Source organism: Poecilia mexicana, unplaced genomic scaffold (assembly GCF_051168715.1).
Source record: "Poecilia mexicana isolate PSO_F unplaced genomic scaffold, ASM5116871v1 scaffold_22, whole genome shotgun sequence".
Taxonomy (NCBI): Eukaryota; Metazoa; Chordata; class Actinopteri; order Cyprinodontiformes; family Poeciliidae; genus Poecilia; species Poecilia mexicana.
In genome coordinates this window covers 4,543,633-4,570,727 of record NW_028263391.1, presented here as the reverse complement: position 1 = coordinate 4,570,727, position 27,095 = coordinate 4,543,633, and the positions used below count along the sequence as shown (strand labels likewise).

The 27,095-nt window shown below is 38.8% G+C and overlaps 2 protein-coding genes across 2 annotated transcripts in view; both read left to right on the top strand.

Moving 5' to 3' along the window:
- The window catches only part of rab11fip5a (RAB11 family interacting protein 5a (class I)), a 31,509-nt gene extending 28,570 nt beyond the window's left edge, over positions 1–2,939 (top strand). Inside the window, exon 6 of the mRNA XM_088002325.1 lies at positions 12–2,939. Coding sequence (XP_087858451.1) covers positions 12–271 — 260 coding nt within the window. The 3' untranslated portion in view covers positions 272–2,939. The remainder of the gene's footprint in view (positions 1–11) is intronic.
- A 2,397-nt stretch (positions 2,940–5,336) lies between these two features.
- On the top strand, positions 5,337–26,594 carry sfxn5a (sideroflexin 5a). The gene is made up of 14 exons (XM_014989711.2): positions 5,337–5,573; positions 7,211–7,279; positions 9,699–9,776; positions 9,983–10,009; positions 11,390–11,444; positions 12,255–12,280; positions 12,433–12,486; positions 12,702–12,758; positions 12,846–12,911; positions 15,050–15,140; positions 17,878–17,993; positions 18,550–18,635; positions 23,240–23,357; positions 25,267–26,594. Exons 1-14 carry the CDS (start codon positions 5,526–5,528, stop codon positions 25,342–25,344), a joined length of 969 nt encoding a protein of 322 aa, XP_014845197.2. The 5' UTR covers positions 5,337–5,525; the 3' UTR covers positions 25,345–26,594.
- Positions 26,595–27,095: the final 501 nt, after the last annotated feature.

The window sequence follows — 27,095 nt, the reverse complement described above, 5'->3', positions numbered from 1 at the left end:
TGTCTGTCCTCAGTCTCTGACGGAAGGAGCGGGCTCGTACTACCACCTGACCCACAGCGAGCTGGTGGCCCTGCTGGTGCAGCGCGAGGCCGAGCTGGAGGGGCAGAGGGCCGAGTTCGAGCGTCAGAAACTGTTGCTGGCCAAGCGGGAGGTGGAGCTGAAGAAGCTGAAGCCTCAGGTCCGAGACCTGGAGGACTACATCGACACTCTCCTGGTGCGAATCATGGAGCAGAAGCCAACGCTGCTACAAGTGCGCCCCAAGTTCAAATGAAAACAGACAAAAAAAAAAAAAAATCAACAAATGACTGACCTTCTAGTTCACGTGTTCACTCGAAAACCTCCACAACAGCTCTCTGTTTTAGTCACTGCTATGCTGTCCTTTTTGATACAGATATTTAGGCACCCAGAGGTGTCGAGGTGATGTTTTCTAGCTGGCATGCTTCCCCCTCGGCCCCCTCTCCGTTCTGTTTCCTCGGCAGTGGCGGTGGCGGGTTTGTCTCCAGTGGTTCTGAATGTAGCGCGTCCTCAGGTTGTCGTCAGGCTCCCAGAGCCTGGTGGAGGGTTCCAAACCCAGGCGCTGCCAGTCTGGCATCCTGATCCGAATCCTCTTTCTTCACCGCGCTTAGCGCCTCTGTTGTCACAAAATGTTCCTAAAGTGGGAATTTAAAGTGTTTATTTATTAATTTTTTTTTCCTTTTGTCCAGTTACAAACTGTCAGATCAGCGCGGGGGCATTTTCATGGCTTTCAGACTGATCTCCTCATCTTAAGGGCGGAAGATGTCTGTTTCCTCGTGTGCCTAGAAAGTGCTTGCACATTTCTTACAACGTTTTAACGCTTAAAACTGGAAGGTGTTGTGTTTGTCATGCGGAAGAGAACAGGAGAGAGGATTTCTGACATTTCTGACATGAGGCATCAGCAGGTTTTGGGTTTTATTTTCATAAATCGACTGTTTATCCAACCTTTCTATAAGATGGTTGGAATGCACTTGAAGAGAATCCTCCCGCCTTCACTGCACTCGCACAGCAGCAAATTGTAACTGAGGGATAACGCAGCACGGCGGGAAAGTCACAGTCACCCTGCAAGTCAAGGCTTGACCGACAAATATGTCAACTACAGGCAAGAATGGAAGGAAGGGAAGAGAAATCAGCCAAATACAGAGCTTTACAGATACATTCATAAGCCTTGAACTTTTTCTGTTTGTCACGTTGCAAATGCAAACTTCGTTGTATTGTATGAGAGAACAATGCAAAATAGTCCACAACTGTGAGGGGAGAGGAAAATGAAACATGGTTTATGTTTTAATATGCATAAAAAGTGTGGCATGCATTTGTATACAAGGATTGTAGTTTATTTAGCATGACCTTGATCAGCTTTCTTGTTTTTGGTTCAGTTAGCTTAATGTCGATAGCACTGGATTTTATTTACAGGTAACCGAGTTCTGAGGGGCTGAAGTAAATGTGTGCCACACATTGTAGATTATTTTTAAAAATTGGGATACAATTTTAAAAACCATGCATCATTTTCTTTTCCACTCCTCGTCGAGGATGCCTTCCTGTCTGTTAAATCCCAGAGAAATGCAGCGAAGTTTGGTATTGAAATTTGACAAAAATATGATAAAGTTCTGTATGTCTGAGTGTATTTTCAGAATTCATGCTAAATAAGTTCATCAGTGTAAGAAAAATTGCTTCTTTCGTTTGACTCCCTCATTTTTTTTCCCAGATGCTGCGAAATGTTGCCTGTTAGCAGCAAATGCTAATACTCGTTGTTTTTTTTTCTTCTTTAAAACGTGCAAACCAAATGAGACGGGGTTAGCATTTGACTCTTTCACATCATTGAGAACGGACCTGAATGTTCAAGTGTTCTTAATAAAACCAACAGGTGTATGAATATAGGTTTCATGTTTCGAACACAGGATAAGTGCTGTTTGTTTTTAGCTAGCTAGCTCCCTTCCCCTCCGACGCTCAGCGTTATAAGCTAACCGATTCAGGTGGCGACAGTATCGGTATCTTCCGTCTTGCTTCCTCACATGCGTGTGTTGCTGACACGAGTTGCCACAAAGGGACCGCATTTTTCAGCGTGTATGCGTATTAAATTGCCAAACGCTGCCTTACTTTTGTTTTTTGAGTTTGTTTTCCTTCGATGTTCATTAGGCTAGCACTTAATTTTATTTTGCGTTCGGGCGGACTCAAAGCCATCCGTTTGCTGAAAGAAAGTTATCGAATCTCTAATTATTGCGCTTTGTGATATCATTTAGCACAAGAATCAACTGTATGCATACAAATAGAAAATGAGTATTAGCAGCGATTTACTGTGACATGCCAAAAACAACAAAAAAACATAAGGAAACAAAATCATTAACACACAGCCTTGAAACTTAACATATAGAGCTGATTGATGCACCATAAAGTATTCTGATATGATGCCACCTCAAACAGCATTCGTGGATGTTCTTGCACTACTTAATCTTCAGAAGAATAACTCTGCTGTACCCGTCTTTGTGATATCGGTATAGTTAGATCGACTTCACGCCGTATTGCACTTTTCTAATCGCTCTGTGGTTAAGCACTAGACCTTCCATCCACACCTTGACGATGATTCGCCATCGAGCTCAAAGCATCAAACATTTAAAAAAAGAAAAAAAAATTACACGTATATCGTCACATCCGTTCAGCTGGGCGGTCGCAATATGAAGAGTGCAGATGACTATAGAAACATAGAAGAGGTGATTCGGCGCTCGCAGAGAGCGGGAATAAGCATTCTCTTTCATGTCTTCCATTTGGCGAGGTTTTTATTTACCTTTTGAATCGACTGTGTTTTGTCCTCGGGTGTGAAGCTGGCAGAATGTGCTCAGTGTAAGACTGGAACGTTTACAATCCGTGATGCAATTCTGTTTCACAAATTTTGTATATTTAATAAAGAGTATTTTGTGTTTCCTGCCCACCGTGTCTTTTGTGGTCATTTCCTTTTGGTGTCGATGGAGTCGGGATCGTTCCTGCTCCACTCCTCACCAGTTTGGAACCACTGGTGTCAATGTCACTCTGAATGTGACGTGTATTATTCAGATGTATTAGGTATCCATTTTTTTTGCCACGAGAGCCAAAGTGGTCAAATTTAGAAAAATGTAAAACTCGGCTGCACCAATTGCCGTTTTGGGGCCGATCACCGATCTTTAAAAAACGCTGACATGATGAAAACGAGGCCAGTTTATCGGCTGGCCACTAATTGCAACCTTGTTTTCAGGAAATAAAAATGGAAAAACGTGTTTCTTGTCACATGTATCTGTTTGATCATATACTAGAAATGAAAGACTTTAAATCTACGTCAATCGTAGTAGAAAGAAAACCTGTAAATTGTTGTTGATCCAAAACATACAAAAGTGTCTTGTGATTATCTTATCAAAAGAAAGGCAAACAATTCCCAGGTCGGTTGTTTTCATGTTTGGACTAGAAACATTCTTTAGACTGAAGAACAGGATGTGGCTCTCCTCTTGCTGTATTTGGCCAAGTTTAATGAATGTAGAGGGCGGATGAGTCTATTTACTGCGAAGTTAAAATGTAACCAAAATCATGGTCAATAAAAGAGAAAAACCTTTTTCTTTTTAAAAAAGTGTCCACTGTGACTCAGTCGGCCTCAAATGAGCCCTGGGCCACATTGTGGACACCCTTATGTTACATGGAAAATCGATGACGTAAATAATGGAGCATTAACTATATTGCATAAGTTTATATAATGTTTCGATTCAGTTTAATTAGTTCCTGACATTTGCTGATTTATGTCCTTTAGCTGATACCTACTGTCTAATACATGATATATATATATATATATATATATATATATATATATATATATATATATATATATATATATATATATATATATATATATATATAGCATCACATTACTTTACTTCAGTTTTTGGATTTTAAATTGAAGGAAAACATAAACCTTTTGCCCAAAAAGACTTGGATATTTTTTCCCCTTTGAAAAATGATAAAAAACAAAAAAACAAGAAACACACATTTCCCAATGTAAATAAAATAAAAATGATCTCGAAGAATATTACTCAGTGTAATTGCTCCTTGGAAAAAAATTCTGAGACTTGCATTTGTAATCAAACTTTAAAATAAGCCAGAATATAAACATTTTCTGGGTTTTTGTTTTTAAAGCTATTAGAGAACAATTGAAGACTTGCGACTACGAGATACAGATGAAATATGTTCTCAGATTAGGAGTTTATTTTCAAAGTATTGATTGAATATTTGATAATTTCCCAGAGAAGATGGATTTATGGTTTTGAATCAGAAGATGCATTCAGAAAGAATTAAAGGCTGTGCACATTTATGAGTCCAGGTTACAGTTATAATCAACCCAAGAAGGATTTTTTCATGTCACATTAAAAGGCCACATTGAAGACAGATGCCATTATATTTTCTCATGAGCTCAAAACATGCTAAATCTCCACTAGAGGGCTACATTTCCTCTTTAAAATCAGACCAGAGTCCTGCCTGTCATTCCAGTTCATCAAAAGTTTGTTTTTTAATCAAAGTGACAGAGATGTTAAAGAGGTAACTAGTATTTTATCTTTTGTTGGTAGATGGATTGGACTTTTGCAATCATTTCCCAGTGGGTAAAGTCATTTGTTTCAGCAACACAGTGATAAAACATATCTGACGATTAATCACTTAATCGAGTAAAATGATACAGATTCCTCATTTAACCATTTAAGACATTTTTATACAATATTGAAAATACACTAAAAGATGCAGATAAACAATTCAACTCCATTTTGAAACAAGAAAAATAAACATTTTATTGCCTAAAATGCAATAACATGTCATTCCTTTGTTCTGGGTGAAGATAAAACTGTGCTACTTGAGGAGTTTTTTTTTAATCTTAAGTCCAAAGTGTATATTTATTTTGTACAGTTTTGGCTTAATTACTGCTCTGAATGTGTTTTATTTTCAGAAAATATCCCTTTTTGAATCTGTATACTGTAGTTAACGATTAATTGTTACTAAATTAGTAGACTTTTTTTTTCAAAAATCTTTTCATCACAATTAAAATGATTGATTGTTTTAGCCCTATTTTAGATTCAATTTAAATTCTGAACAATGGGCAAATATTTTGTTGCCTCTTAAATATGTCAAGTTTATTTGACATATTTAGCACATAAAGCAGTTCAAAGTACTTTACGTGATAAAATGTTTGAATTACTGATAGTAAAGACCATCTTTCACAATGTTCAAGGTCACTGTCTTGCTATAAACTTTTTTTTTTGTAAAACTATAAAACAAAGCACAGCTTCCTGGGAAATGTAGTCACATATAGAAAGCATTTCACGGCCTACATGCGTACGCCAGCTTGGCATTACTACATTGCCCACAATGCAACGTGGGAAGACAGCTGAGTGTTTTTGCAGTGCAGCGCAAGACGGCAAAAGTGGTCGGGGAGAGAAAAAAAAAAACAAAAAAGAAGAAGTTGCTAAACTTGAGCAATAAGGAGGAGAGTTGTGTAGTCCGGCAGCATGTCTGACTACCCACCGTTCCAGTACGGAAAGTCTCGTTTCAACCAGGTACATTTATTTATTTTAGCCGTGATTCTAAACGCAGCACAAACTTTCATGCTGAGCTCAGGACTCTGTAGACGCACACATTAAGGTCTCAACTCGATTCGGGTGCAGACGCTTGTATTTATTTATTTATTTATTTATTTAAAGAAGCTGCTTTTAAATGGCCATGATTAATATTTGGAGCGTGTTGCTGCGCGGAACAGTTTAGCTCCTGCTTACCGCGTTGGCAAGGCTGAAGAAAACCCAGTCCAAAACAGGAACAGGGAGTCTAAATGTGTTGAAAGACAAATGTCTCTTTTTAAAAGTAAGGTGTATATGGTTAAAGAAGAAAACGGCTTTAAATAGAGCGCGAGAGGACGTGACGTCATCTAAATAATTAATTGCTGATTTTATTTCAGCGCGAGGCATCCCTCGGGGTGCTATTTGATATCTTGCTGTACAAACCGGATGGGCAGCTTACAAGCACGAGCTTGCAAAATAAAAAAAGAGAGATTAAATGGCTGAATTGTTTCCAAAATTTGATCATCTTAACCATTGTATAATCATATGCAATAAAGACTGACATTTAAAACGTTTATTATTATTGTTATTTATTTCAAAAGCAGTAACTGTGTTCAAGTTTTATTTATGTTTTTCTTCTCACAGCAGATATTTAATATTAGAATATTACATAAGGGCAACAAAAAAACCTTTTTAAACTCTATTGTACTGACTTGTAAAAGATTTAACGCAAAAATGTTAACATTTCTTAAAAATGTTCATACATAGGCACGCTACATATTAAAATAAATAGATAAAAATGACCAACATGTTGTACTGTTTTGGCTAATGTGCATAAATTAGCATTAGCTTCAGCACTTTGAAGCGCAGGAAGTATTAGGTGATTGGTGGGATTCAACATGACAGCGCAACACCTTTGGAATAAAGAAAAAAAAAGTCTTCTTTTTTTTTAAAACTAACTCTGAGAGTCGGCTCAAACTGAGCCATTTAAATAATCGGTGAATAATCTAATTGAACAGATTTGAAAAAGTCGTCCCCCCCTCGTGCCATGTTTTTGACAACCATCCATATGTTCATTAAGTGACGAGACGTAGCGATGAGTCAAATAGCAGATTTCTGTCCAAATTAACAGTTAGTGTAATTAAACCCAAGTGAAGGAGGCGGAGGGATGGGGGGAAGGAGTGATTCCTTCTGCTCGCCTATGAATTAATGATTGAAAGGTATTCCTGGCACCGTCATTAAAGGGCTTAATTGCGTTCGGCGCGATGCGGATTTGGGCCTCTAAAAGACGAAGATGGGAAACAGTTTGCCAGCGGCTGTAATGAGGAGGCTCCACCTGGAGCGTTCAAACAGCTGGCGAGCCGTAATGTCGCTGTTTACCGGAGGGAAGAGACAGCTGGAAAATCTCTGGCTGTTTTGTCGAGAGAAACAATCCGGAATCTGTTCGGCTGCCTGCGTTTCAGCGAAAAATATGTAAAGTCTTTGGAAAGTTCTAGATTTTTTTGTTCTCTTGCTAACTTGTGAAAGAATAGGTTTTGTGTAATTCATGTTGAATTACACATCTTTTAGGAAACAATTTAAATTCTATTTAAGCTATAAAAAATGCTATGAAAACAATTTATGATTTTTCTTTCTCTTAGGACACGTTTCGTGGGAGATTCCGTCACTTCCTGGATGTGATCGACCCCAGCACACTCTTCGTGTCAGAGGTACTCGGCTTCATAGGACTCGGTGTTTTCAGGGGGAAGTTGATTATAAATTCTGACCTGTAAAAATTAACTTTATGAGAGTCTGTCCACATTTGTAAAAGTCCAAACGTCTCTCGGTCTGGTGCTAAACTGAAGCCTGACTTTGTGTACAGGTGTGGGCACTGTCGGCACCGATCCACTTTTTCTCTTCCAATACCTGAGGTTTAGTTTCTACGGAGCCCCCCAGGGGACATGGGGAATTTTTTTTCTTTTGCGTTCCCTCGCAAAACTTTTGCGTTCCCTCGCAATAATCTACTGATCAGTTCATGCGGCATAATTAATACTATAGGTAAGCCTTTTTTACGGTGGCCGCCGTACTTTCTGCTTTAATACAAGCTTATAAGGTTTTTCCATGGACTATTGAGTTATTATCGCGGGGTAATAAGTCGTCTGATTGGGTCTCCATTGTGTTCGTAGTCTGAATGGTTTAAAGGGCTGCTTTCTGTGCCGTTCCATCTGAGCCTTAACAGACATAAACATGCAGTAAATAAATCGATTTTCAATCAATTTTTTGCACCAAAGCGTTAATAATAATAAACACGTTTTATTATTATAAAACACAGCAAACTAATGGTGGTAGAGGGCCGCACTGGATTAACTCGGGGAATCTCATCTGTCCGTGTATCAATCAACTCCTAACCTCTTCTTTGTTCTGTCACAATTATTGATTTTTTTGAATTTTTATTATCATGCTCCAAACTTTGCGAGGACTGACCACCCAGCTCACCCACTTCCTCATACACACATACACACACAGCCAGCAGCGTCACCTTCCCATTCATATTTGATGACGTCACTCCCACATCGACACGCCCACCACCAGGTGTCAAAGCCGCTGCTCCTGTCATATCAATAATTACTTATTTCATTCATATTGCTCTTATAGAGCCTCAGTGAAAAAAAATTCCCCATGTCCCCTGGGGGGCTTCGTAAGTATCGACCTATGCCGATCCAATTTACAAAAATCAACCTCTGAACAATCAATCGTTTGTTTCCAATCCTTTTTTCACAATATTACTTTTTTTAAGACACTTCATTTTGGGTTTTTATTATTTAACTAAAGGCTTGAAATATTTCACTCAGCAATGAATAAATGTGAAATATGAGCTCTGCTTTCTGAGTGATAAAAAGTCTGCATATTCCAATTGTTTTTTTTTTGTTGTTTTTTTTTTTTATGAACCTGTATAATAAGTCTTCACTAGTTTCACTGGTCTCTACATCCACTGGCCCAGAAACCATAGCCAGTTGTCCTTTAGACATATTTCATTTTTTACATTCACAATTTTACATTAACAATGAATTAAAAATTGAGGTGTTGCTCTTTTAACTTCCACAATGAAATATTGTGAAATGAAATCTTTTTTTGTCGTCGTTTTATTCATTTATCATTTGCCGCCCATGAAAACTCACAGTCCCCACTCACTTACTTATACTCACATAAAAGTAGCACTACGTCAGTATGTTTTTGCTCAAGTAAAAGTAAAAAGTAGCTGTCCAAGAAATTACTCAAGTGAGAGTAAAAAAGTATTTGGTAGAAAGTTTACTCAAGTACCTAGGAACTGATGAAATTATCATTTAATATTTAAAAATGACATCATCAGGTGGATCAAAATATTCAGGGTAAGTGGAAAAGGACAACATTGACAATAATTCATAGAAGTAATAAGAAATAACTAAATCAAGCAAAATATATTTTCCATATATGTTTCTCTCAATATTAAACTTGTGGAAGTTTAACAGGTGTGTGTCTGTGTCTGGTGAATTTTTGGTTAAAATATGTTTGTTTTTCATTCAGTGGGTAGAAAATCCAGAAATATTACTCGGATACTTCATAATAAAAATACTCAAGTAAAAGTCAAAAGTACATTCTAGTAAAAATGCTCCTAAAAGTACATAAAAAAGTGTGAGCTTTCACTCTGGAGCCCTGCAGGAGGCAGCCTCAGCCCGGCTGCTGTGATGAGTGACGGCTGTGATTCACATGAACGTCAGCTCATCTGCCACAGACAGCTTTATCAGCACTAGGGTTGTCAAAAATAATCTTAATGTAATCGATACTCATTTGTATTTATTGTCCTGTATCCACATCTCACACTGTTCCACTCAAAGCCCAGACATTTTTGCTTTTAAAGTGTCAAAAATGTTTGAAAGTTGAAGGTGTATGAATTAGTTTTGCCAGATGCTGTATGCTAACATATACCAAGGTTGATGGTAGCAACTTCTAGGTTTGTGTTTGCATATCATTAGATTGTAACACAACAACAAAAAAAGCTAATTACCATTCAATAGAAAATATTTATAATCTGAAAATCTGCTCAAAGATTTTGATGAAACTTGTTGAGTAAGTGTAGCTTTCCGTTTTATCTCCCTTCTGTCACACCAGAAGCGGCTGCAGGAGTGCATTAAGCTGCTCGATAGCTTCAGACAAGGAACTCTGCCTCCAGGAGTCACAGACGCCGAGGTAAACACAGATCTTGTCTTTTTATCAAATATTTCTATATGGCTATAAATGAAAACATAATGTGTGAAAATTTGTGTAAAAACAAACTCAAGTTTTACTTTTGGTGGATGATGAACCGTAACTATTAGCTTTAGCGACAGCCATAAACCAGCTTTTGAAAGTTTACACCAGAGGACAATTTTAATTTTCATCTCTGATTTCAACAGCTATGGGAAGCCCAGAAAATAAAGCAGGTAAGAATTGATTTTTTATTTTTGGCTCACTTTTACACTGTGTTGTATACATGGCATTCTGAAGTGCTGTACAGATATCAGAGGAACAACACTGGAACAAAGTTTTATTTGTTACATGATCCCATCATATTAGGCTCAGAGTAATAAGTCAGAAAACTGACTGGTGATCAAGACTTGATGATTTTACACTCGACTGGGCTGGATGAGCGATTTGCCCGTTTGAATCTAAAATCTCCTCTTTTTCTCCATTGGGCAAGAACGACGTGTCTAAACGCTAACGATTAGCACCTTTAAAGTTCAAATAACACCTGACCTACGACCCCACATCAAAGGGGAGTTGAAAAGGAGGCTTTTCCAAATCGGTGACTGGAAATCTGCCACAAAGCCTCAGATTGGTTAATCGTTAACGAAAACATTTTATTCAGATTGATGTGCCGTTTGGTCAGGGCAGAACGAGCAGGTTTTGAAAGATAGCAAATAATTCTGGAGATTTTGGTTGAAGTTGCCATTTGCTAATATTATTCAGAAGTATACAAAGAAGTGACAGCAAAGCCACACAAGCCCTATTTAGTCAATTTTGGCTTTAATTGAACTCTAGTTTGATTGCTTCTATTCTGGTTTGTTTGGGGAGGTGTGAATGCATGATTGTACTCTGATGTGGACCAAAACAGCTAACTGGTGCACCTAAAAACCTCAGTTCAGTTCAGTTGAAGTGAACTCTGTTGCTGTTCAAATGAATGAGACCACTGCAAAAGCAGGAAATGGGCATTCTGGGTAAATACAACCAAAACAAAGCGTGAGCCTGGCGCTGGCTAAAGAAACAGGCCATTTTGCCGAAGACAAAAGAAAAATCCCACAACAGCTAAAATCTGATGCTAGTCCATTTTTGTTTACATTATGTGGAAAAAGGAAGTTGTGTTCAGAAGTTATGTGTCGTTTCCTTCAACAATTATTGGTGCAGCACCACCACAGGCGAGGAGGTGAACAGCTTTTTCAAATGGTTTGACTGAGTGTAGTGTGAAAGCGAACGACAGCCGCAGAAAATATAGCAAAATGTTCAACTTTGTTCCCCAATCCAAACAAGTCTACTGAACTATCAGGCGTGAACACATCCTAACTACTGAACCGGATCAAATAAAAGTCATAAAGATACGTCTGTACCCACGTTACGATTGTGAGGTGATTTGGTCAGAACGTTTTCTAAATGGTTCATCTCAGGTTAGCAGATAATGACAAGCAGCGTCTCTGTAGCACATGGGAGGCACCGTTTCTACTGTAATAAAGGTGGTATTATTCCCCCTTCTGGGAAGTAATTCTTGTGAATTACAGTGGTCTGAATCATTTTGTCCTCATTATCGTCTGATTGTGCTTTCATTACAGGCCATCATCCACCCCGACACGGGGGAGAAGATCCTCATGCCCTTTCGGATGTCAGGTAGAACGCCTCGGCATGAAGTCGACGTGGGGGACGTGGGATCTGGGGGGCTTGTTATGTGGTCCAACATGGAGGCGTCGTTCCCCCTGGGACCTGTCAGGGCTCAATGGGGCTCTTCGGGTTGTCTCGGGCCCTGGAAAGGTCACACTCAGCTGGGGGCTGATTAAAACCTCTCTCCTGCGGTGGCGGAGAGTGTCTCCGGATTTTTCAAGAAGTGAAAAGGAGTATTTTGGTTGTGAAAATAAGCCCATCTATTTTTTGTGCGGCGACTGCTGTAAGTCCGAAGGTGGGTGTAAGTGAGAGATGGAGAGCTGGGTGGTTGAAGAAGATAAAGTAATCAGCTGTAAAACAGGCCAGTGCTCTGCATGATAACAACACAGTTAGCAGAAACTTAACATTTTAGTGTTGAGTTCTCTGACTCCATTTTTATAGTTTTCTTCATTTAATCTGAGTTTCCATTGACCATATTGAAAATAAATTCGCTTAATGGAAACACGTCACTTTCGAAAGAACTCTCGTTTTTCAATAAAAAGTTTTAATGCTAGGATGAGGTGGTTGTTTCAGTCGTATCAGAATCGGTTTACCTTGATAAACTTTAATGAAACAATTTTTTTTTACGTCACACAAGTCACATGATCAACAACCAGATGTTCCCAATGGCGCCTGAAATTCTAGAAAATGTGACTTGCATTTCTAATCAATAAGACATTAAATATTTTTAAATGTTTTACTAATTGGTGAGAAGAAATTAGTTTCAGTAAGTTTGATAAATGCAGTTTTTAGAGCCATAATACTGATTGTCTTTCATAGGTTTTGTCCCATTTGGCACTCCAGTGGTAAGTCTTGGTTTACATGTTTTTTAGTCATCAAAAAGTAACCTTTTTTATGTTTTGTTTAAATAAACAAATTTAAATAAACTTTTTTGCTTAAATAAAGAAGTTGTGCTTGGGTATTTTTTTATTTAACAAATTAAATATGTTTTTTGCAGGTTATTGGCCTCCTTCTCCCTAATCAAACAATGGCGACAACCATCTTCTGGCAGGTACTTTTCTCAAAACGAACATCATTTTATCACTTATATTCAGATGCACATCAAGCATGGTTTCCTCAGTTTAAAAACAATACATTTTACTTTAACTAGGCAAATATGTAATAAAACATAAATGTGCCAGAAATCAGAAGATGTGTTGAACCCTGAGAAGTCAGCATTGCGTCTACCATCAGCTTCTCCTTCATTTCACCTGTTCACCTTTCCAGTGGTTAAACCAGAGCCATAACGCCTGTGTCAACTACAGCAACCGTAACGCAACAAAGGTACTTGACCGGAGATAAGAACTGAACCTTTTTTTTTATTATTATTTTGCTGTTGTTTTTCCAACTTGTCTTCTGCTCTTTCGTCAGCCCGCTCCATTCTCCAAATTCTTCCAGGGCTATTTGGGGGCGGTGACCAGTGCGGTCTCCATCGCTGTGAGTTCATGTTTTACTTCTGTTGTTGTTGATCAATTATAGCACATACCTATTTACAGTCCCAGACATATTTATTTGCACTCTGAATGGTTTAATTTTAAAAATCCAGCCTTTATTTTTAGATGCATTTAATCTGTGTTGGGGGGGGAAGATGATGTCGGGAATTTAAAAAAAAACATCACTGGTGGCACAATTATTAGCACCAGCGTATCTTGTGAAATAATATCAAGATATATCCTGTTCTTTTTTTTTTTTTTTTTTTTTAATTTAAGCAGTTTGTACAAAGTATTTCCACACCATTGCCATCAGTTATGGAGCTGGTGGCTTTCTCCAAATGCTTTTCTCCTTTTACCAAAACTAAAGTGTTGAGTGTGAGATTAGGCTAATGCAATGAAATATGAATCCATTTCAACTTGTTCAAGGTGTTTGACTTTATTGCGTTCTTGTTGTTGTTTTTGTTAGTAGTTGTAGTGGTATAGATAATAATATTTTAAATAATGAAGTTAATAATCATCTAAAAAGGTTAAGCGACTATAAGGATTTCATATCAAACTGTTATTATTTAAGAAAATGTAACTTACAGACCATATTGCATCAATAATTGGGGTAGTTCTTTTAATTGGTCCTGTAGATTTTAAGTTTATTTTAAGAAATAACAACCGTATTTAGTAGTACATTTATTTTAAAAAAATGTTTCTCAATTTTTGTTATTTAATTTATTTCAAATTGCATAAAAATCACAAATTGTTTAGTTCCAATCTGCTTTGGTTTTACTTTGTCGAAATGATTTTTACCCAGTTCAGAAACATAGCTAACAGTGTTCAAAAAACTTTTTCCTTCCCTTCCCACTTTGAGAATTCCTATTTTTTTCTATTTGGAGCAGAGGTGAAGGTAAATAGTTTGAAATATTTTTTCATTTGAATTTCATTTCATTTCATTTCAAATTTCATTTCATTTGAATTCTTTAGTTGACATTCTCATCCGGCTTTAGCTTCTTATATTAGCTGTTAGCGCTGCCAGCATTACTTAGGCCACCTGGAGAAAACCTTTTCCTTAAGAGCTCCAAATGTCCCAAGCCTGCATATAATGAGGTTAGAAAAGGTAACGCATGACGCAGCATGTCTTAGAGTTAAAGCTAACTTTGAATATTTTTTCCACTCTGGAGAATTTCTTCTTCTTCTCTATATGGTGGCTGGCAAGGAACTTCAAGGTGCATTCTGACACCTATGAGTGTGTAGTAACCCTAACCCTACCTAGCTACATTAACTCATATTCATAAAATTCTATTTTTTAACTTTGCTGGAGAGTTTTGCTGTAAAGCTTGGCATGGTGCATTCACTGACTAAAAATCGATTGGATTGTTTTAAGTTTCCAAACAACCAGTCGCTGATTAGGTCCAGTCATGGTGAAAATCAGAAAATAACTGGAAAACCATTCCAGTTATTGGACAGCGTCTTGCTCCATCTCTATTTAGATTTAACTAGACATCAGATATTATGTGAAAAACCAAGATTTGACAAGAGTCTACTTTATTTCTTTACTAGTAAATCTTTAATATCCACTTATTAGAAGGAAGATTTTCCTGAGACATTACTTACAAGCTTCCTTCTCTGCGACACATTAATCTCGTTGACTCGTTTGTCATTTAAAGAAACTTAAATATCAGCGTAAGCCTCGCACTCAGCTCTCAAAATACCGTTTTCATTTGTCCTACCTCCATGTCACCGCTTTAATCGTGTAGAAGTATAATGTCTTCCTGTGTGCCTGGATGAGACGGCCTCCATCGGGGACAAAGACCTCAAACTGAGCCAATTACTGGTCCTGCTGGGCATATTCCGGCTGATGGCCTCAGGCCTGACAACCACGGTAAAAAAAAAAAAAATCCCAGGGAGTCTGAAGGGAGGAACGACACGCTGGGAGGGGGGCAAGAGCCCTCCAATTATACGTCCGTTCTTGTGACAGCCCCATGCTGGGCTGGAGACTGAAGTTTTTTTTATTTTTTTAACTTATTTTTTGCGCCGGCGTTCTAGTTTTTCATTAGAACGCTTTGGGACTTTGAAATATTTATTTAAAAGTTCCTAAGTTCTTTTGCTTGTTGCACACTTAACCGTGTGATTTGCCACGTGTTTTATCTTCAGGTTGGCCTGAATGTTTTAATCCAGAAAGCAGACCGATTAAGTCCAACCACCAAGCTCTTGGTGCAGAGGTTCGTCCCTTTCCCTGCAGTGGGTGAGTCCAGAAAGAGTTGCACTTTATTTGAATTTCCTTTGCTTCAGGTTTGAGTCCATAATTACCAACAGCGACCACTGCAGCATTAATTAAACGACATGCAGACTGTTTTTTTTCTTCTTTCCTCTAAAAACCACGCTCTGTTTTACCCTTGGAGCTCGTATAGTTCTGTTTCTTTTCTTAGATCCCATCACTTCTCTGTGTGAAAGCCCAAAAACGAGTGATTTTTTTTTTTCCTTTTGTTTTTTTTGTGTGTGTTTTTTATTTGTCCGTTTTCGTCTCCGTGGGGTTAGAGACGTGCTGAGAGCTCGCTTTTGTCAGATGCGCGCCGAGCCACAAAGCTGATTTTGATGCCACCTCCCCGCGTTACAATCACACCCAGGGGTATAGACCCGTGTCCCACAATGCCCCGGGGCTGCTGGCGCGTAATTAAATTGTTTGCCTGCCGCCCGTCCCCCCACCCCCCACCCCGCCCCTCCATGCCGTGGCAGCTCTTCTAATTAAATCAACAGGTTTCTGCAGTGCAGCCTTTGCCTGGTAATTGGCTGCTCGCTGGAACTCTACTGCTGCAAACAAATTGGATAATTACCCCTAAAGTGGCGTCTATGTCAAGGCCCCATTTACCTGATTTCGGTCTGGGCATTGTTGTTGCAGTTGTTGTGTTTGCAGGCCCGTATAAAAAGGTAATTAAACGGACTAATTGGAGCCCGGGAAACCAAAGTGCTGTTTGAATTTTCACCCATTTGATTGTGTTTGGTTACTTAAGGCCAGATTTATCCTGTAATAAGCTCATCAAGGAATTGCCTGTCATTCAAATAAATTGGACTATACCTGGAGCTAAATTCATGCTGGCTTAAAAAAAATAAAAATAAATTTGGCAAATAATTTGTTTTCTTTAGAAAGTATTTGTGTTGTTTAGGTCACAATTGGTTGCATTTCCCACTAGCTACCAGATATGTTTAGAATGCACATAAATGTAATTATTTAAAATAATTACAACGGGGAATGTCAGCACTGAGCCGTCCAGGATTCGTAATTATCAGTACGATTTCCCCCAATTACTTTATTGCTTTTATGAAGGTAATTACAAAACATGTTTTTGAGAATTTGATCTTTCGGCTTTGTTTTTCTTTTGTTTTTTTTGTCATTCCTTGCCAAAATCATTATATCTGTCTTTTATGTACACACACACACATATATATATATATATATATATATATATATATATATATATATATATATATATATATATATATATATAATTATCCTGGATTAAATGGTCTCAGTTAATTAAATTCCCCTCACAAGGCAACCTGCTGTCCCTCCGGGGCGCAGCAGAGATAACTCCGGACGCCGTTGTCTTAAATTAAAAAGGCTCGGGGCGAGAGCACTAAACTCTCTAAAATGAGTTTTCCTCATTCCTATTAGAGTCAAGAAGAAAGGTCTATCTACATTAACATACATTTGTGTTCATTTTGGCAAGCGTGAATAAATAAGGCCGCTGTTTGTCGGCTCGCCTGTGTTTTGTGTTGTGTTGCTGATTTGACTCTTTTGTTTGTTTCAAAGTCTCAGTCGGGTTCAGTATTTGTACATTATTTGGCTTATTAATAAACATTTAAAGATGGTTTAACTTGAAAACGAAGGCTCATGCAGGTAAAGTCAACTAGAAAACGTTTAACTCGGAAATTAAAATTCATCAAGTGGATTTAACAAGAAACACAGTGTTACACATTTTTTTAAAAGCTTATTAATATTGAATTGTGACTTTTTTATATAAATTAATCCTGTAATTTAAACCAAATCTTTAACATTTTTCAAGATAACAGTCCTGAGCTGGTTGAACAAGCACATGTTTCTGTGTTATGTTCAGGTTGAAACAATGACTTGTTTTCATCTAGAATAACTTTAACATGAACAGCCTGAATAAAATATCTGATCTGATGATGCACATTATTAAACATCACACTGAATTCTGCTCAGAAACATTTATCTAGAAAAGATAAATAATGTTAATAATTAGACATTGTCTTCGACTTTTGCAACCAATATTATACATTTCCATCTGACTCACGGAGCAACACAAGATGCAAAAACCTTGCTGCTAAGCACCCTGGGAAGTAGTCTCCTCTTCTGCTTTTTTTAAAAATCCTAACTTTAAAAAAACCATCAATTACTCAATTATTGGCGTTAAAGCAAAATTAATAAAAAGTCAACACAACTTATTAATGTCAGTTTATCTTTTGTGTAGCGCAGAAACATTTAAGTTGAACATTTTAAGTAGATCTAAAATGTTTCTGTCGCAGTACAAGTCTGAAATTTCATTCATAATGAATTTGAGTTGTGAAACCTGCAGAAACCCTGTTGTCGCTCTTTTAAATAATATTTTATGCCCAACTTTACACAGAATAATAAACAGATGAGAGACTGGAAAAAAGAGCTTTTCTCACAGCTGAAGTTGGAGAAAGTGACAATAAATTCTGGATTTCAAAATAAAAATGAAATTAGCCATAATAGACATTTTGTTCAACTTTATCAAAGATAGACTTTCACATTTGTTGTCAGGAATTTAGAGAAACGTAAAAAAAAAACAACAACAACAACAACCTGACGGGAATCTGAATGATTGAGTCAACCTTTGAGCCTGCATGGTTGTTTGAAAAAGGGGAAACATGAACATCTTAGTAGGCCACTTCAAACAACAAAGACTTTCTTTTACTTATGTAATTTCTTTTCGCAGCGAGTGCAAACATCTGCAACGTGGTGCTGATGAGGCACACCGAGCTGTCTGACGGCATCGATGTGCTTGACGACAGCGGGAAGGTGGTGGGAACGTCTAAGATAGCCGCGAGGCATGTAAGTCCCAAAGATCTTATTCTGTTTATTTCTATTATTATTTATTAGGACTCTACATGCAGTTGTGAAAAAGAAAACAAAATAAATAAATGCTCTGTTCCAGTTCTAATGTTTGGCATTTTAGGTTATAATTTGAGAAAAATATGACCTAAAAGGCTAAAAATGCTAAACGAATGTCAATATTTATCACTATTAGTATTTTTGTGTGTTTTTTTTATATATATAACTCATTCCCAACAGGCCCAGTAATCTTTCTGTTAAATTATAGCTGATATGTTTTCACTCTGACATTGTGATCACACACACACACACACACACACACACACACACACACATACACACACCTGAATATTTACAAAGTCCAGCTGCCTAAGCTTCTGCTTTAATTGTGTTTCATCAATTAAAGGCTTCATTGGCAGCACCTTGCTGCCCCATTTCTGCAACAGCTGTCTGGTTTTATACTTTCCTTCACATATTTTCTTACCTGTTATTGAGTAAAACAAAAATGTCACTGTATTGTTGTATACATTTTAAGAGTATGCTCTTTTTGTGACAGGCACTTTTAGAGACGGCCCTGACCAGAGTCGTCATGCCCATGCCCATCATGGTGCTTCCTCCCATGGTCATGGCCGTTCTGGAAAAGTAAGAAAATCTCTTCCACTAATTTCGACTCTGTTGAAAATTTCTAATCTATCTGGAAACTGAATACTGGATTTAAATTTGGATAATGTTGCCGTCGCATGCATCAAATAATCTGAAATTAATTTGAGCTTGTTTAAAAAAAAAAAAATAAATAAATTTGTTATAAAATCTTAGTTTGGATGATATTGGGATTGAATTGAAAAAAATCCCCCATGACTGGATTGAAAAGAATCATTATCTTTTTTGGTTTTTCTTTGTTCAAATCCATCAAACCTTTAGATGCATTTAGGTTCTTCCTGTTTGTTTATAATAGGAATAAATAGTTGAATAAAACATTAAAGTTGTCAGAGGAGGTATGGTACATCCTCTTGGTAGCTACAAATTGGCAAAGTCATGACAAAACTACAGAGTTATGAAATGACAGAACTGTAAAATAAGCTGCATCAGGTCAGTCCAGGTCTGTGGTTCAAAAAAGTTACAAAAAATGTCGCTAATCACTGAATTGAGCAGAAATTAGTTTTACTCTAAGTGCGGTTATAAGAGCAATAACTTTTTTTCTCCATCACATACAATGAATGATGCACTAGTAAAAACATGGATACCTCTCAACAAAATATATGGTTTCATAAACCTCTTCCATCAGACTCTTCCTCTGCAGTGAGACACGGCATTGTTAAGGACTATGGTGATGACGTGTTTATGACGTGACGCGTTTAGTTGGTCGTCCTCGGATCAGCGGCGTGTAGGAGAGGAATGCAGAGATCTCTGGGAATCCCTGACAGCACTTGTCCCGACCGCTCTGAGTGGGCGGGCTCAGACGGCGCGGCCTGCTCTCCAGGTGTGTTTGGGATTCCTGGCACCTGAGTAACTGAACGGGGAGGTAGAGAAAGACAGAAGGAGTGTGCATGTGGGGGGTGTTGGTGCGTAAACGTGTCGGTGGGGAGCTGTGAGATCGACTGAGCCTTCCTTGTGTGTAGTTCTCAACTCTCCTTTATGTCAGCTTGCCTTCACTGGCTCTCAATGGGGCGAGAACAAGGGGACAGAGACAGGTCCCCCAGGCGGCCCCTCAGTGATGGATTGCTCTGCTGAGAACATGTTCACTGGACTGACAGCAGGATCTGTTCTCATGCACAACCATGAGTGTATTAGGCAACGTTCATTCAGAAGAAAGTTCCCAAATTTAGGCAAAAGTGACGTTTTATGATTCAGGAACAAGGTGATGTTGTAATGCAGCAATATTACAGCGTCACTGTTTTCGTTGCTATTCGAGGGCTTCATACTTTTCAATGGTTGGACGCATTACCTTAAAAAAAAAACCCTCCATAACAAATGCTATTAAATATTAACAGCAGCGTGAAAATATGAGTTACTGTCACAAGTGAAAGAAACACCCTGACCCTTTATTTTTAAGAAACATGCATTAGCAGTTATATTAAAATAATTTAATATCTTATAGGAATGGCACAAAGCATCCAATCATAATCTCCATCTCAATCTCAATGTGTTTTTTTATCTGTGATCTTTGATGGTTTGTTACTGTGACTTGCACGCACGAGTACAGGTTTAAGAAAAGGTTTACTGAGAAAACTGAATAGTGGTAATGATGACTTGGTTGAATGGTTATCTGTGCCTCAGATTGGGAACACTCTGTAGCAAGAGACCAGAATTAGACAGAGGGAGTTGGCTAGTGGATGATGTGTTTATAGCTTATGTAAAAGGTATAATCACAATATGCAAGTGAGTGTAGTTGGCCCACCGCTTTTTCATCTGTGAGCCACCAAACGTAATCATCAAAGCCCTACAAATGGTGAATGACCTGTGCTTGTACAGCACTCTATCAAGTCCAGAGGACCTCAAAGTGCCACTCAGTGTTCAAGAACACATTCACACGCTGAAGGTGGAAAGCTACTGGATAGTAGCCACAACTGCTCTGGGGCAGTCTGATCGAGGTGAGACTGTCATACACCAGCGCCATTGGACCTTCTGACCACCATCAAAAACAGCAGTCAGAAGGTCGAGTAAAGTGTGCAGTTGAGTGAAGTGTCAGATACAGAGTGAACAGGGATTTGAACAGGCAACCCTCCGACTATGGGACACCTACCACCATCACCCCGGTAACAAAGCCTTACTGATGTTGGGGTTAAGAGACTTCGTGGCTTTAGAGATGTGATGAAACAATGACCAGGTTAGCAGTTTAGGTCAAGAAGACACTGGGACTACAGCAGTGTTGTTAGGTCTGAACTGGGAAGATAGTTGAGAAGCTAGTGGGTAAATTCAAAATAAGGTTCCAGGTTTCCAAGTCTAGAGCTCAGGGAATGCATAATTTGTAATCTTTGAATAACCAACAGCCACAAGGATCAATTACAATCTAGCATCCCACAGTTTTTTTCGTTTAAGGCTGAGATCTACTGGATCCGATTTGGCTTCAACGTGACGGAAAATCTGGTTGGATGACGCACGCAGCCATTAGAACACGTTAAAGTTAACATGGCCTCACGGGCGGCCAGCGAGTCCCTGCATCTCCTGTTGTCCAAAGTCAACCTGAGCATGCCCAGTGCGTGGGTTGCATAAGAGCATTTAAATACAGCCAGAATCACATTCATTTGTCAATAATGTCTTTATGACATCTTATCTCTTCCCCTTTATTAAGGACAGCCTACTTTACCTTTACCACTTGCGTTTAATAACGTGCAGCAACTTTTCTCTTCCTAATGCACTTCTGCAAGATGTGCATCTATGCTGGTGTGTGTATGCAGCCTAATTAAACCATGGCAGCCATATGTGTTAATGAGCTCCCTCATTAGGCAGTAGCTTTCCTCGCTATGAGGGGAGGGGAGCGTCGCTGGTGGAGGAGAGAGGAGCGGCTCCTTCTCAAGCTCCTGCTGAGTTCGCTGTCCCACACACTGAACAGGAGATTATCCTGTGGCAGGCAGGCAGGGGGAGCAGAGCAGAAACTGTGCTTCACAAGACGAATGCAGAAAATAATGCGTTCTTCCAGGCACTATTTATAAAGTGTAGTAATTCAATGTCTGTATAATAATTCAATAACCGGTTCCTCATTTGTAAAATGACAAAGTGAAATATCATGTATATTAATTACATACAAGTGGATGTCTTTAAGTCTTTATTGATGATGATTAGGGCTGGACAATGTGTTCTGAAATCAATATCATGATATATTGAGCAATTAATCTCTCTAACGATAAATTGAATAACACTAATCCACCCAAAAATTAAGAATGTCAGCATAAATACTTCACGAATATTTATATTCCCCAGGACCGCAATTATATTTTTCCATTTTACTTATTTCTTTAATTAACTTTTAAGCTACAGTGTCTGCAAATACATGAAAAAAATATGTGTTTAGTTGTTAAAGGGGCAGTATTACATTAAACCACCTTTTTTGAGCTGCTATAACATTTTTCCGTCATCAAAAACAAACCTGGATTCTTGCTTTGATACTTTCATGAAATTTTGAGAAATCCTTTAATCTCCGTGGCAACCATTCATCTGAGCAAAACACCTGGGTGGACCTAGCTCAGCGTTCAGGACACAGCTCCTCTTTGGAGCTGCTGTTTACACACGACTTCTGTGTCTCCCCCACTCAGCTCCTTCAGACTAGCCAGCAGCAATTAGCAAACAGGTGGTGGAGCAGAGCATCTGCTGAGCTCATTATAGGAGCTACTTCTCAATGTAATGTTGGTAAAAACGTTTTTAAAGGGTTAATAGAGGAGCCATGTTGTGATGACTGTCTGAAGGCGGAGTTTCTGAAAGAGCAGGAGCTTCTTAAAGAGACAGAGGCCCAATTTCAAGGCGTTAAATTACAGAGTCAATATTTTTAAGTCATATTTGATATAAAAAGGATTTTTACAACTGAGGGCAACATGGTTATTTGATTGTGCTGTAAAAGGGCACCATGTGTCTGGGAAACAATACAGCCCATTTCAGACTTATTGCTCAATGGAACAAGTTTAGAAGTATAAAATAACTTCTAACGTCTTTGCTGAACCCAAAATGTTGCCAAATGATTTACATCACTTCTTTTTTCGAGAGGGGGCAACGCGCTGCTCCTCTTCCTCCTTGACCAGCTCTACCGCCACCGCTTCAACATTTGAAATTTCCTCCGTTTCCTCAACCTCACTGTCTCTTTCACTTCCTGTTACAGACTGAAATGGGGTGGAGTCATGCGACTACAGACGGCACACGTAATGCTAAGTCGTAAAAGGCCGTGAATAGCTTAGCTACACACGGCCAAAACTAAGACAAAATCGACTTTTCCTTTCATTTTTCTTAAAACACTGTAAATGCCAACATGGGTAGAAGGTCATCGTCATAAATTTCGGTGTCAGTTCATTTTTGGTTTGTCATTTTATAATTAGGTCAAATTTCCACTTACAGTTAATGAAAACACCATACCTGACATGAAAATATTACTTTAGACAAACAAAAAACAGTTTTCATGCTGATCTATGACCTTAATGAAACGTATGTCTAACACCTGCCTTAAGGGTCTTATTTTCTAAATGTATGTCTTTGAGGAGCCGTATCCAAATGCAAATTCGATAAAAACAGACGGATCCTGACTGTGTCCTCTTCTCCAGGCTCGCTCTGCTGCAGCGGCGGCGGCGGCTCGTCCTGCCCGTCCACAGCCTGGTGTGTCTGGCTGCCTTCGGCCTCGCTCTGCCGCTCGCCATCAGCCTCTTCCCACAGATGTCTCAGGTACCTCACAGCTACGCTGCTACACTCTACAACAACTTTTATTCATTTTTTTAGCCCTACCATAGCCTATAAAATGGCCCCTCATAGTTAAAATTTTTTCTTCAGCAGAGCCTCTTATTACAGGGTCCCATTCCTGCACTGCAAAAACACAAAGTCGTTCAGTTTTTTTATGTCTAGTTTCTCGCGCAAATATCTTAGTACGCTTGAGGTAAGACAAAACTGACTTCCAAGAAACTTTTCAGCAACATGTAGGAGCTTGTTTTAAGTAAATAATTAATATTGACATAAAACTACTAGTTCCACTGAGATTATTTCACGTATAACAAGACTTCTTTCCATGTTATAAGTGAAAAAATTTGTCAGTGGAACTAGAACGTTTACATGAGTGTTAAGAAATTATTGAGTTAAAACAAGGAAAATTTACTCATCAGTTAACTTTGCCTTATTTCAAGAGCACCAAGACATTTGCACGAGAAATTACACTAAAAATACTTGTGGCGATTTTGTGTTTTTGCATTGAGGACTCATAAAACATCAATAATCAAAATACAACTACATAAATTCGTTACTTGTGTAACAGAAACGATGGGACATAAGCAACAACTTGTGAATTTTTCATTTGTAACTTTTAAGTTGAACTTTTCCTGAACTACTCCTGACTGCGCTTCCTAAATGTAACATGTTGTTTCCAGCGTGTTTAGCTGAACCTGCTGAATAGTTGTTTGTTCCCGTCGTTGGGAGAGCTCTCAGACACCAAAGAGCAAATGTGAGCATGTTCGCAGGCGGGGTAAAGGTCGCACCCGCATAACAGACGTATCAAATGTTCAGGAGTTTCCCAACCGAGTGGTGTTCTGTGGAAACCAGTGGCATTAAAACAAATGATCAAAACCAAGAGGACATTTTCTCAGTGACCTGGTGACTGAGAGTGATTTCTTTTATTATTATTATTCTAATATGTTTTTTAAATTGTACCTGTATCGACTATGTGCTCCTGACTGGGTTTCAGTTTCCGACTGAAGCCTTTTTCTCGACTTCCTCAGTGTTTCTGTAATGAGGCGTAGCCCTCTGAGACTCGACTCGTGTTGTCCCGTTGTTCACTGCCACCAGTGCCATCCAGGCCAAGCGGGCTGAGATCTAACTTTAGCCCCCGTTGGCTCAGAACGCCGCCATCCTGCTCATTAATCGGCAACGGCGCAAAAAATAAATAAAAATTTTGTTTTTCGCCCGATTTTGCTCCGTCTTTGTGTTGTCTCTCTTGCCAAGTGACTTGCTGACATGAGCCAGCCAGCTCTGGCTTTAAAATGTTTAGGATTTAATTACCCACTGGAAATAGCTCAGACAGCCATATGGCAGAAAAAAAAGGAGAAAACTTCAGACATATGTGCCGCCAACGGTCCTGTGAAAAGCCTGTTTTTCTCTCCCTTTTTTTTGCACTTTCGCAGGAATAGCAGATGAAAAAGAAGGAGGAAAATCTCCCCAATAAGCAACAAGAATGCCCTGCTCCCCGGGACCCCCCGCCTACTCAATTTGTCCCACTTCCCCACTTCACACCTAGCAAGATGTCTGATTAAGGATTCTGCCTCCAACTCCGACAGCCATCTGTCTCTGGTTCAAATATTAGGAGACGTAAACCTCAAATTAGACTTTAATCTGCCAAATTGGCTCTTTTTGCACATTAGCGGCAAATGGAGAACATTTAAAAGCTTTAAAGAATATTTGCTTGCGATAAAAAAAAAAAAGAAGGAATAAAAACAGTTGCAAAGCTCACAAGCTACGCTTACAAAGTATAGATCCGAGTATGTATCGGATGTAGATGACGTAAACTCATCATCTAATTGCTCATGCGAAATATTTCCACCCGTGCGACTGACCTTTTTCTTTCTTTTTTTCTGTTCTTTGACTCCCACAGATCAGCGCCAATCAGCTCGAGCCAGAGATCGCGGCGGCGACAGATTGTCAGATTTTGACGTACAACAAAGGGCTGTGAGCGTTCCCTCCCGACCGGCGGGTCGACCCTCGCCGTCCGACGCTGCCAACATGGAGGAGGTAGCTCGCATTTTCACAAAACAGCAGCTGATCCCGACAATGCACGACAACGCGCAGATAACGGTCAACAGCGACAGCTAAATGTACATCACAACGCCTTCGAAGTATTAGCGACGCGACAACACGAAGACTTACCTAAGAGTTGATGCCAAAAGCGGTGCACCACTCGAGCCTTAAAGGCTAATTCTGGCTGCTGCGCAACCTGTTCAAAACAGGAAAGTTAACAGCTTTAAAAAAATAAATAAATAGCAACTCAAAACATTTGCAGAAAACTCCATGCTGATAATAAGTCGACTTTTAGAATAGTTTGAAATTTTTACAGGTTTTTACAAAAAAAAACAAACAAAAAAAAAAACAACTTTTTGAACAAAGTGAATGTAGAAAAGCCTTAACAGCTCAGCAGTAAACTTTATTCCGTTTTCCTCTGCTGCTCCACCAAAAAAGTTGTGTTGTCACTTTCAGAATGAAAGTTTCAGGGATTTTCTGAAGGGACGAAAAATAAACTTGAAAAAACATGTTTATGTTTGGGTTTTCTCTTTTTCTCTTTGCCTTTCAATCTGAGCACAAGAACACTGAGATTATAGCTACAGCCAACCAATGGTTGGTGGAAAATGTCTGACTTTGTAACTTTTCAATTCCACATACTCACAATAAAGAGCATACCTCATTGTCTGCCCCTTTACCTCTGTTCACTGAAACTTAGTGTGTAACGTTAAGCATCGCTGTTTCTGGATCCAAGATTATTGACTACGAAGTTATACTTATTTAAAAGCAAGTTAAGTAACGCTTTTTAAAGTGAATTATCTTTTCATGTTAGTTTAGTGTTCAGTAAGGTTTTGAAATGAACAATAATTAATTAGACCCGGTACAACCTTAAGACTGTCGAGTTGAAAACATGTTTCTTTTTAATGCACGTTGGTAATTCGGGCCTGATTTGCGTTCAGACGATGATATCTTTGTTTTGGAACTTGCTTTACTCTGAAAGCACAAACAGCTGGGTTGACGATACGATAGAAAGTGTTCTTCAGAACGACCCGTCTTTGTATTCCAACGCCGAGTCGGTGGAAGGAGAAAGTCGAGCGAGAATGACGGGGAGATCTGCATGGCATGCTGCTATAATCCAAACAAGTTTTGCAATTCACCCTGAGAATCTGAAAACTATTCCTGCAGACATAAATTCTTCCGATCATATGATTCGTCTTTGCATTGTTTTCTTTCCACCGGTGTCTTCAACTTTTCTTTTGAGTGAACCAGCCTAGCACCACTTATATATTAATATTTTTAAACATGGTCTCATAGTAAGCTAGCTGAACGTGTTGCACTTTGAGCTCATGTCTCGGCAAGTGAAAGGTTTTTTACATGCAGTACCTTGCGGACCACTGGGGGAGTCTGGGGACCACAGTTTGAGTAGCTCTGATGTAAAAACAAAGCAACGCAGATCATCAAACTACCACCTTGTCTTGTCCATCCACAGAATTTTTTCCCAAAAATCTTCGGTATCATCACAATGATTTTTTGTTGTTGTTGTTGTTGCTTGTTTTTGCAAATAAGAAAGTGGGGATTTGTGTCATTTTCGGTTCCCAGAGGTTTGGACTTGAACACCTGTAGATGTTGTGTTTTACCCAGTCTTTTTCTTATTGTTGATTAATCAGCATTGTTCTGAGGTTGGTAGGGTGGACTGTAGCCTGGTAA

Coding starts and splice junctions, on each gene's coding strand:
- sfxn5a (XM_014989711.2), top strand. CDS start 5,526: ATGTCTGACTACCCACCGTTCCAGTACGGAAAGTCTCGTTTCAACCAG. Junction 12,281..12,432: donor TCCCATTTGGCACTCCAGTG/GTAAGTCTTGGT, acceptor TGTTTTTTGCAG/GTTATTGGCCTCCTTCTCCC. Junction 15,141..17,877: donor CGTCCCTTTCCCTGCAGTGG/GTGAGTCCAGAA, acceptor TTCTTTTCGCAG/CGAGTGCAAACATCTGCAAC.